Raw genomic sequence first — 12,135 nt, forward strand, 5'->3', positions numbered from 1 at the left:
GGTCTGCATTGGAATGAAAACAAAACCTTTCGGCTGTTTTAGGACGACATGTGTGTGAGAGACCCAGATGTAAGGCCTGGCTCTGCCTGTTTCCACAGGAGAGCTTTTTAGCCTAGATCATTCCAAATCAGAGACTTGTACCTGTCCAGCCTCCATCCTAGGCCAACAGAATAACCTCCCCTCCCCCCAGATATAGGGGTTTCTCTTGCTTGTTCTCTCCCCAGACCCAAAAGCCTTCCTGCTGAAACTTTTATGGAAACTGATTGATCTCCACAACATTTTTTGGCTTCAACAAAACAGCACATTTTGCTGAAATGAAATTTCATCGAAAATGTTCTGCCAAGCTCTGCATTTAATTTCTCTGGGCCTGAGTTCACCAAGTGTATAGTGGAGACATGATCAAACTTCCCTACCTTGTTGTGTTGTGAGGCTAAATTAGTTGGGCTCAGATTCTGTCTGCTTTCTCTGGCCTCTTTGTGCTGCTCTGGTGGCATAGAGGAGATGCTGAGTTGCCCTAACATGGCATCTGGGAATTCCCCACACACAGTGGGAATCCCTGGAAAATGTTCCTGGATGAACTGGGGCCAACAGGTGAATTAAGGTGATCTTGCCCCATCCCATGTTCTGTGCTGAACACAGTGTTTATAGTGTCATTCTTCATTCGAGGGATGAACCTAATGTATCAAAAATCTCCGTCTGCACCACCATCCAGTCTTGAGCAAGAAATTCTCCCAAGTCCCTAAATCGGCAGTGGGCCAGAAAAAGACTTACTCAGGTTGCGGCACTGGAAGGGGAGTGTGAATAACAAGTATCTCTTCAAAAACCCATCTTTAAGCTTACATGCTCAAACAGCTAGTTTGTTCTAAGACTAGAACTGGTTGGATAATTTCAAACATTTCAAAATTTGAACAAAATACTGCCACATTCTTTTTCCAAATAAAACCAAAAATGTTGCTTCTATGTTTTACTGCTAGTCAGGATCATTTTTACAAAATTCTAACTGTGGATGAAAGGATGGGTAAAGGACAGAGTTGCGAAAACGTCAACAAACTTTTTTTCCCATTGTGACCAACTTTACCAAAAACACAGGAGATTTTGTGCTACTTCACACAGGCTAGCCCTACAGCTCTCACACAGCCCGAGCCTCATTCTCTGTAGTCTTCAAACAATAGGAATTAGCAAATGTGCAGCTGAAATGTACATGCAAAAAGAAAAGGAGTACTAGTGGCACCTTAGAGACTAACAAATTTATTTGAGCATAAGCTTTCGTGAGCTACAGCTCACTTCATCTTGGAATAAACAGCGAACACACCCTTTTTTCCTACCACTTAACGCACCCTCCACTTCACATTTAAATTATATGAAATTCTTTGGAGAAAAACAGACCTTCAAATGAGATGCTGATGTGTCTGTAAGGAAGAATTTACTATTTTAACGTCCTTTTTTGTTTATGAAATATCGGTAAAATAGAGAGAGAGAGAGAGAAAGAACGACCAGGCACGTACAGTGCAGACAACATTACAGTAACTATAGTAACAATGCTAACTATGATTACTCACAATAAATACAACATAGTTGATCTTCAGCAGAAGCTGCTCCATTGATTTATTTTATTTTATTTTATTTTATTTTGTGTGTGCAAAGATTTTAAGACAGCTGTACTAAAATTACCTTATTGGTCATAACATGCTGCTGACCTGACCAATGGGCATCAGCCAAGAAAATGTGATTGATATCTTTATGTTTGCAACAGTTAATTTCCATGCTCTTTGTTCTTCATATTGAACCTTTAAAGCCCTAGAAAACAGACTCAACTGATATCCCAATTTGGAGGATCACGTCATAATTCTGTTGTCGGATGTTTGTTAGCCACTCTCTTGATGCATTTTTTTTCTTTTCTGATTTAAGTCTTGGTTCTTGATTCACGTCTAATGCTGTAAACTCAACCATGCAAAATATATGGGGATGGGGTAACATTTTCATAAGTGCTTAAGGGACTTAGGAGCAAAAGTCCCATTTTCAAAAGTCACTTAGGCACTTAGGAGTCTAAAAGGGGACTTAGGGTATGAATACACTGCAGAAAACATACCCGAGCTAGCTTTAGTCTAGCAAGCACAGGGGCCAGTAGCAATGGCGCTGCAGCAGCATGAACTTCTACTCAGGCTAGCTACCCGTGTACACAGGGTCCAGGCAGGATTGTATCATCTACACTGAAACCTGTTCTGCTGTGGTTTTACTATGATTGTACCCGTGCTAGGCAGATTTAAGTTAAATCGGGTGTGACTACATATGCTACAACCATACCACTCAGTTGCAGTGTAGACATACCCTAAGCTCCGAAAACACCTAGTGACATTTGAAAATGAGGGCTAGGCTCTGAAATCACATAGGCTCTTTTGAAAATGTTACTCTAGATGGCTTAGGGGAGTGGTAACAGGGTATGGAGCCTTATGTCACGACTGTAGGCAAATTTAGCCTAGGTTAGTAACAAGTGAGAATAATTCCCTGTTGGAGGCTGACATTTGTGAAAGGAGTTGATTGTCTCAGTCCAGTTCCTAGTGAATAAACGTCCACATCGCAAAAACCACCACCACAAATGGTGCTAAGTGGAACTCTAGCTGACAGCCTCAGCAAAGAGGCCGTAAACTGAAGGCCAGATTCTGATACCCTTACTCATGCTGAGTAGCAGCTTGCTCACGAGTAGTCCTATGGAAGTCAGTGGCGCTATTCATGGAATAAGGTGAAATTGAATGAATGTGCCTGGAGAATGGATGTGATCCTTCCATCTCAGGGCTGAGGCAGATTGATGGAGGGAAGCTTGTGTGACTGTCACCTGTCTTATGGATAAGTGTAGGGAAATCAGCCTTCAAGGCTGCCACGCTGTCATCATTAAGGAGCACTGAATTACCCTTAGACACTACAGAGGTGGGTGCTGTATTAATAACTAAGACAAATAAATTTACTCAGATCATTTATTTATTTAAATCAATAAAAATTTCCCCTGGGCCACGTCACCCACACTTTCTAAAGGGGAACTTTGGCCTAGAACAGTTAAAAGGAATGTGTGTTTCATGCAGCATCTCCTTGTGCTTAGTATGTGAAGCACTGGGCAGGACAGCTTGAGCCTGAGCCGTTCCTTTTCTGACTGCATTTCCCATTCTGCTATATAACACTCTGTAAGCAGCTTTATTAGATTTTGTAGGAAAGGAAAAAGGATGAGGCATTTTTTCCCAAGCAGTTAGTTTATAATTGCCTTTTATTACATTGGATTTGCTCTGCTTTAATGGGCAGTAATGTTCCCTCATGCAGATAAACTCTCTTTCTTTCCACAGGTTTTATTTGGGGAGAAATCAAGGAGATGTGGGATGGTGGATTCAATGAGTATGTACATGATTGGTGGAATCTGATGGACTTTGCAATGAACTCGCTCTATCTTGCAACTATCTCCCTGAAAATTGTCGCTTATGTCAAGGTACAGTAAGTTGGCACATGTGTGTGAAAACTATAGTACACAGGAAATTATCTGTCAACGCTGAAATTCCAGCTTAGAGAGAACAGGTGCCCACATCACAAGTGGTACTAGTTGGCATCCTTGTTTGCAAACTCAGTAGGAAAGCCAGTGACTAAATTGGTTTGGAGAACGAGCATGCTTCTCACCCCTTACAGGTTGTCCTGCCTGATTAAGGTTAAGGCACATTGGCGGGGTGTTGTGGGAGGAGTTCACATAACCACTGCCCACCTTGTGACTGTGGATAAAGAGTGAACCTCAAGTTTCTGGATTGTCACTGAGAACCTTACAACAGTGCTAAATCCACTTAATATGTAACAATGAATCCAGAATAGGGAGATCAGAAAACAATTAGAGTTTTATAATGTAAATGGGGAAAATGATAAAATACTCTGTTGAGATTTTACAACTATGCTGCAGATTCCTTACTGTCAGCTCCACTAACTGAGCTAGTGCATATCACCGTTCATCCTCAAATGCACCTTTCAGATTTATAAACATCTGATGCTCTAAATTAATTTATGCGCAAGCTTTGAAGCCCAGGGAACTGCCAGAAGCACTCTCTCTCTCTGTCTCTCTCTCTCTCACACACACACAGCTCAGTCCCTGCAATACCTCAACACAGTGACTCCCATCGACTTTAGTGGGAGTGGTGTGCTTGCAGGACCCGGCTCACAGAGTTTTCTCTAATCTTTCTGGTGTTCACAGAGTCTGTAGGCCTGATTCTCCTCTCATGCTGGTGTGAATCAGGAGTAACTCCATTGAAGTCAGTGGTGTTACAGTGGTGTAAGTCAAACATGAAGTAACCCTGTATTCAGATTGGGAGTGTCCTTCCCCACCAGCTCCCCAGAGTTCCTGCTTCTGAGGCCATAGACAAACTGAAATTACAATTCCAGATCTAGCTTCCTGCTGCTTTAGACATGGGTCTGAATCTGAACATTTCTTTATGCAGGGAGTTTAGGGCAGTAGATCTACATCACTGCACACTCACTAGTCCCCTTTCCCATATCTCTCCACACCCTCCAGGGTTAGAAGAGAACCTCCACAGAGTATATCTCCTGGGTACATAGGGGATGCAGTGTTCCCTAGGTGGGGCTCTCCATAACCTGACCTCCTCCCCTGCATTGTGCATGTGACTGGTCCCACAGCAATTAGGGCTTTCCCTTTTTGCTGCTCCATAACATTGGTTCCACTATGTACACAAGGGAAGATTTTGCCTTTTTTTTTAACCACAGCAGCTTGAACTCAGACCAGTGCTGTAGAAGTTCACTGTTCCAAGGTTCTCTGTCCATTTGTAGCCAGTCATAATGTAAGGAGATAGGAGAGAGATGAGGAAACTAAATATTTCACAAGCTAGCTGAAACAGGAAGGCTGTAGTATAAGCTCGTCAGATAAAAAGACCAGCACAGGGGCCATTTTAAAGTGCAGAAGGCTGCTTACCGCTGAATTAGCACTTTTCAAAGAGAATGCCAAGATAGCTGCTACTCCCTGATCAGGTTGTTCTGTATCAGTATCAAAGCAAAGCCAGATTACATCTTTTTCTCCAGACATTTACAGCAGGAGAGAAAATTACACACTTGAACATTTGGTCTTTGAACTGTGAGCAATAAAAATAAAATAGCTGGAAATCGTAAGTCACGTGACCAAATCAGCAACGTGGCAATTCTCTTTCTCTGAGACACACAGCCGCTTACCCCACACCCACCAATAACACCTAAAACACCAGGCACAAACAAATACACGCAACCCAAGCCATGCATATCTGCAAACATACAGCTACCCACATTCTCTTTATGAATGAGTAATTCATACCTACAAAACCACAGAGCCCTGCATGCAAACGCCCACACTTCCATACAGTCATAAAGCTGGAAGGGTAGCTAATCCCACTGAGCCTCTGCAGGCCCTGAACATCCATGGGTATGTTTACACTGCAGCTAGGAGTAAGCCTCCCTGTCTGGGTAGACCAATTCGTTCTAGCAGGGTCACCTTGCTCAAAATAATAGTGGGGAGGTTGCAGCTTGGTCTGGAGCTGGGCTGCAGAAGCCTAGGGGCCATGCCCGAGTTTCTGCCCTTGATGGAATGTCCACATTGCTATTTGTAGCACGGTAGCTCAAGCCCCGCTCGTGTGAATCTGTCTACCCGGGTGGGGAGGCTCAGTCCCAGCTACAGTGCAAACACCCTCCATGTCACATCCTCTCACTATATCCTAACCCTTCAGCCCTGACATGCCTTTCTGAGATCAGAGGACTGTGGCAGTCTCACTGGACAGCACCCCTGACTTTTCACAGCTTGGCTCTGCAGCTCCTCCTCCTGGCCTACCTCTCCACTCCTGTGCTGTCTCCTATATACAGATGCAGCACTGCCCCTGCACACTGCCGGGCAGAGCTGAAGCCTTAAATGCCCAGCCGTTGGCACTCCATTCCTCAGGTGTCTCTGCCAGCACAGCTCCCTTCTCAGCTTCTCTTCCTACACCTGCCTCTTCAAAATGGAACCCCATATCTCTGCACCCTGGGCCTCATGGATACATTAATCAATATAGGAACATGCCAGTAGCTATGCCAGATCAAAGCCATAGTCCATCTAATCCGGTATCCTGCATCTGTCAGTGTCAGATGTTTCAGAAGAAGGTGCAAGAAACCTTGGATTCGTCAGTGGTGGAATAACCTAACAGAAGTGTCTTCATAATCCTTGTCACCCAGAGGTTGGCTTGTGCCCTGAAGCATAGGGGTTTATAACTCTTCTGGTGTTCTACAAATTCTTTGTAGTGTGACTGGGAATGTAATAGTGTTTGTGCAAATGCTTAATGTGTTTTGAATTCTAACTAAACTCTGGCCTCAGTGTTATCTACTGCCAATGAACTCCACAGATCAATTAAGTGTAGGGTAAAAAGTATTTCCTTTTATCAGTTTTAAATTACCTGCCTTTCGATGTCATTGAGTATCCCCTTGTTCTTGTATTATGAGAAAGAGTAAATGGGAGAGCCCAGTTTACCTTTCTCTATACTGTCCTTTCTCTGGTGTCTAAACAGCCCCAACCATTTCAGTCTTTTTGTGTGTCTAATCATTTTCATTATACATCTCTGAACCCCTTCTATTTCTGCTATGCACTTTGCTGGGCTGACCAGAACTGAACACGGCATTGCAAGTGAGGGGGTTCCATTGATTTATATAGTGCCATTACAACACAGCCCTGAAAAATTGCCATTTTTAAAATAAAGATCTGTGAGATGAAAAAGGCCTTGTCAAGTTCTTTTTAATAGCAGCTGACTCTAAATCCTGGCAGAGAGCCACGTGCTGTTGGGAAGTTTCTCGCCAGCACTCAAAGCAGAATTTTGAAGCTTCCATGCAAATCTGCTTCCCAAGTATTTGATTCTCTCTCACTGAGCTATAGATATAGATATATACACATATATATGGTTGAGGTAATAGCAAAGAGATAACAACATCTGCACTGTTTGTTAACGTTTAAGGGCCAGCTTCAAATCCAGTTAACAAAGTGAGTCCCTGGTGTTCATGGAAGTGGAGAACAGTTTGGAAATGTCAGAAGCAATCAGAGGTCATGTAGAAATGCAGCTGCACTGTATCTCAGCTAGATTTTCAAGCAGTATTTAGGCGCCTGTCACTGACACTGACAAAACCATTGCTCAGCTGCCACCTAACCCTGTAGGCATCTAAAGTCCCCTAGGTGCCTAAACTGCTGCCTGTGGGCATGTGCAAAGCTGCCTAAGTCCTGATCACAAAGCTGCTCACTTCCTAACTCATGTCTAGGGCTTGGCAGGATTCACAAACGAGGCATTTCCCTGCCTACCTTTCCTGCAGCGCCTGATCTGGTAGGTGTTCTCAGAGCATGCCTAATACACCCAGCAGACAGCCAGGGGCCAGTAGAGCCTCCCCCTTTATCTCTGCTAGACCAGTAATTAAAGCCCTTACTCGGGATGTGGGAAACGTGGGTTCAAATCCCTACTCTGCCTGATTCAGAGCAGGGACAAGAACACAGGTCTCCCAGATGATGGCTATGGGAGAGGGGTCTCTCTCAATCTCTCCCACCTTGTATGAAAGACTTAAAGATTCATTGCACCTGCAAGAGAACGACTCTGAGCCCAGTAGTTAGGACACACACATGGGAGACCTCCAATCAGCTCCCTGCTCTGAATCCAACAGAGTAGGGATTTGAATCCAGCTCTCCCACTTTGTGTGCTGACCACTGGGCTAAAGAGATGTTGGGGTGAGGAGGGGAACCATGCCTTGTTATTCTTGAAATGGCTTAGGTGCATAACTCCAGGAGAGAGTTCCTGGCTTGGTGGTGAATCCTGAGCAGAGATAGGTGCCTAATTCCCTTTGAGGGGCAGGGCTTAGGTCCCACCCCACTTCTCAGCATTTCCTACAGGTGAGCTTAGACAGCTCCCCACTCCACAGGCTGGTTTCTGTGAATCCATCCCTATTTTAGGTGCCCAACTCTTCCTACACAATGCATAGGGAGCCTGGTTGCCTCACTTGGGGTTGCAAATGACACAAGGTGGCAGGGTGCTGAAAAGTTAGGTGATGTGATGTTTAGTGCTGCAATGCCCAAGTCCTCCTTTGTGAAGCCCATGGTTGCTTCTACTTATCTCCTTGAAAAGTTGTGATTTTTATGCATTGGACCTTAAGATTTAAACTGAAGGGCGTTACAAAGACACCTCTATCAGAGTAAAGTGTGTTTATCTTAAAGGTTACAAAATCTATCAGTTGCTATAAAACACTTGTTACTGTATTCGCCATTCTAGGAACATTTTTTGCCTTTTTACATGGTACATGGTAAATGAGCAGAACAGAACTAAGAGGCCAAATTCAGCCCTGGTGTTAAAAGATCTGATTCCGATCTGTTACACCATTGTAGGTTAGCCCAATGGAGCTACACTGATGTAATCAGCCTCCATGACTCTTTTGATGTCACCAGAGTGCACTTATTTACACCAGGGGAACATTTGGCCCAAATAATTCATATGCTTTTATAATTGCACTATAAACCTAGTTAATTTTATAGTTGATGCTTTCAGGTGTATCCAGTGTTCCAGCTATAATTATGACCTCTGTTTTTATGACTCTCCTAAAATTACCATGACAAATTAACTAATAAGAAAATTAATGTGCAGAAAGCATTTCAGTTCTGGGAGCCTGGCTCTTTTTGAAATAAGAAGAAGGAGGAAAGCATACAGTTACCACATTCTATTGTTCATCCATGTTTTCCTTCTTCCTTCCTTCCTTCCTTTTCCACTCTGCTTATCCCAGAGTATAAAGGCACCATTTCAAATGTGTATGAACAATCTGGAAGTGAAAAAAAAATTGATAATGGACCAAAGTCAGAATCTTGAATTTGATAATGAGGAATTTGAACTCCTTTGAATTTTAGGGGTGACAGGGGTTCTGTTTGAATCCATGGTCCTGAACTGGTCCATAAAATTTTCATTCCAAAACTAAAGAGCTTAATTTTTGAATCTAGCTCAGGCATGCTAATAATTTTTGGTGAAAAGTTGATCTCACAAAACTGTCACACTGGAGGACAAAATCTCACAGGAACAACTTGTGAGATGTTGACTCCATTGAATTCAAACCTGAGCCTTAACCACGTCAGCTTTTCAAACCTGAACCCTGAGCATTAGCTAACCCTGACTGAGATCCAGATTTGAACACCATCTGTTCAAGTAATCAAAAGCTGGTTAGTGTACTGCATAATGAAATGTTGTTAGCAGTTGTGGCTTTTGGGGCTATGTTAAAGTGTTTACTGCACCATTAATTTTTGTACCCTTGTTATTTCTTTCAGTATAATGGTTCTCGTCCAAGGGAGGAATGGGAAATGTGGCATCCGACGCTCATTGCAGAAGCTCTCTTTGCAATATCCAACATTTTAAGTTCCTTGCGTCTCATATCCCTGTTTACAGCAAATTCCCACCTGGGCCCCTTGCAGATCTCTCTGGGACGCATGCTGCTAGACATCCTCAAATTCCTTTTTATCTACTGTCTGGTGCTTCTGGCTTTTGCCAATGGACTGAACCAGCTTTATTTTTATTATGAGACCAGTGCCTCAGAGGAACCCAACAACTGCAAGGGGATCCGATGTGAGAAACAGAACAATGCCTTCTCCACGTAAGATTCCATTCCCTTTCTGTAATGCTGACTTACGTTGCTTCCTACCTTAACAGTCTCTACGCGTTGGCTGCGAATGCCTTTATTTGTCAGGCCAGTTGGTTGGTTATGTAAGGAAAGTCTGAGTTAACTGGGGCAGACCCTTTGCTGAAGTCTGCCTTTTAGCTGTCATGAACGATACTCAGTTCCAGAGCACAAGGTCTCTCCATATGATGGGATGTTTGTGACTCAAGGGAGGTGGTGATACGTCTCATAGAAATTAAACAATGAAAAGAGCTGCTACCACCAGGTCCTCTGGTCCATCTCCCATTCAGTGCAGGATGGGATGCTATGTATACACTGGACAGTATTTTAGTAATGCCCCCTGTATAATGTCAATATCCTTTAGAAAATCATGGTTGCTCCACAGAAGAAATTGTTTCAGTGTGATTATGAGAAAAAAATAAAGAAAATATAAAATAAAAGTGAAGGAACAAACCTATGCATAGAATAAACTAAAATGATGGTAAATAACAGCAATATAAAATAATATACAGTAGGGCCATAACAAATGCTCTATGCAATCAAACCCAAAGAATGAAACCGACTTGAAGCCTGGGAACATAGCATAGGTTATAGCCCTGGTGATACAGCTTGGGCAAAATTCTCATCTCACCTGGGCTGGTTGTACACCAGTGTAATGCTGTTGACTTCGGTGATTTTATTGACACTGATGTAGGTGTGATCAGAGAGACTTGGAGGAAATGCTAGTTCTTTACTGAGGAACTGCTATATAAATTGCTGGGGTGGTAACTGGCACAGATCATGGCTGAAAAAACAAGTGCAAACTGAAGAATAACTGGAATTGTCTTTCTTGTGCATTTATTTTAATGAATAATAGCCGTAATATTGATAATAATCAGCACCAATCCAATTGCTCTTGGTGTTTTTACAGTGCTTGAATTATACAATAGAAAATAAAATAAATAAAACACAAACAAGCAGAAGAGATTATTATTCACCACTTGATAGTGAATCAAATAAAACTCTCCATTATGCTCCCAAATGCTCCATTCATCTTTCGCCCAAATGTTTAGGATTAAAAAATGGGCTTTGCAACATGTCCACAAGCTTATCAGATCCAGGCGCTGACAGACCCCAAGTGTGCCAGGCCTTGGGGCAAAAGAGCAACTGCTCCAGCCATCCTGCTAATGCTTTCCTCTTAAAAAGAGCAGAACCACTTATGTGAAATTACATCCACTCCTGCCAGAGGCCACATGTCAACAGCCCCTCATGATCAAAGGTACCAAAGGTGGCAGATCTAAAAGAGAGGTTTCACCATAGCAGCCGTGTTAGTCTGTATTCGCAAAAAGAAAAGGAGTACTAGTGGCACCTTAGAGACTAACCAATTTATTTGAGCATAAGCTTTCGTGAGCTACAGCTCACTTCATCGGATGCATTCCTAAAAGAAGCACAGACGTTGTCATTCCCCTTTACTAAGAAGAGCTCTTCAACCATTGCAAATCAGAAACATGGAGGGCTTGGTTAACTCATTTAGCCCAATACTAACACCTCTGAAGTGAAGAGAGCCACATGGTGCTAGTGAAAAAAGAATTAAAGCCCTCCATTTTATCCCATGGTAAATATTTTAATGCTCCTACAAAAATGTTTTGTGCTCCCTTTGCAGCAGTAAATTAACTAACAAACATTATTCCTGGAGCTGAGCTAAAGCTGATCCACAGAGGGAAATGTTTTGGCAGGACATGATGCTCTATAAATTGAAGTTTCTGACAAGTGAAAGGGCTGAAGCACTGAGTTCAGAACCAGATCCAGACAACCCTAGAGCTGAAGGGTATGGGAGGAAGGGAATATTTCAATCTGGGATTTTTGTTTGGGCCCAGCTTTATTGCAAGCCAGTTACTTTGCTGCTTTCAGTGCCATCTGATCAATGAAGGAAATAACAGATGTTTGACTAAAGAAAAAAGCACATTTGGTCACGGGGGAAAAAATGTGATTTTCAAGTTTCTAAGAGGGTGTAACACACAACAGGGAATTAAAAAATGATATATAACCACTTGACAGAAAGTGCACAAATCAACTTGACAGCATTCTTTAAATGCAGACCACTCATTCTCCGGTACCGCTGTGCATTTAAACCTCTTGCCAACGAGACTGCCTCACAAAGAGAAAGTTGAGGGCACTCGGCATCTGGGGATAGAGGTTTGTTTAAAACAAAGCAGCAGTGGGTGGGGAACATTAGGACCCAGCTCCCTTGGCAGGGGGCAGAATACATTGCCATTGCCTTTTTGTCTGAGCTGGGCTTAAGAAGTTTACTCACTGTGTTCTTAAAAGTTTAAATAGTCATTATTAAAACCCCCAGGGCAAGCTGACATTTCACTCCTCAAACAGACACACAGCATGTGCGACTTGCTAAGAATGGGCAACCTGCAAAATAGGAAATTATATCTATGGGACTCTTAGAATGAGCAGCATTGGCGTGAATTCAAATCAAGCCTAATGTTA

The 12,135-nt window shown here is 42.8% G+C and overlaps 1 protein-coding gene across 3 annotated transcripts in view; it reads left to right on the forward strand.

The window, feature by feature from the left end:
* The window catches only part of TRPC5 (transient receptor potential cation channel subfamily C member 5), a 135,282-nt gene that overhangs the window by 95,522 nt on the left and 27,625 nt on the right, over window positions 1–12,135 (forward strand). For all 3 annotated transcript variants that reach the window (XM_074962460.1, XM_074962459.1, XM_074962461.1), the window contains 2 exons: window positions 3,333–3,472; window positions 9,311–9,633. In XM_074962460.1, coding sequence (XP_074818561.1) covers window positions 3,333–3,472; window positions 9,311–9,633 — 463 coding nt within the window. The remainder of the gene's footprint in view (window positions 1–3,332; window positions 3,473–9,310; window positions 9,634–12,135) is intronic.

The sequence above is a fragment of the Natator depressus genome, chromosome 9, assembly GCF_965152275.1.
Source record: "Natator depressus isolate rNatDep1 chromosome 9, rNatDep2.hap1, whole genome shotgun sequence".
Taxonomy (NCBI): domain Eukaryota; kingdom Metazoa; phylum Chordata; order Testudines; family Cheloniidae; genus Natator; species Natator depressus.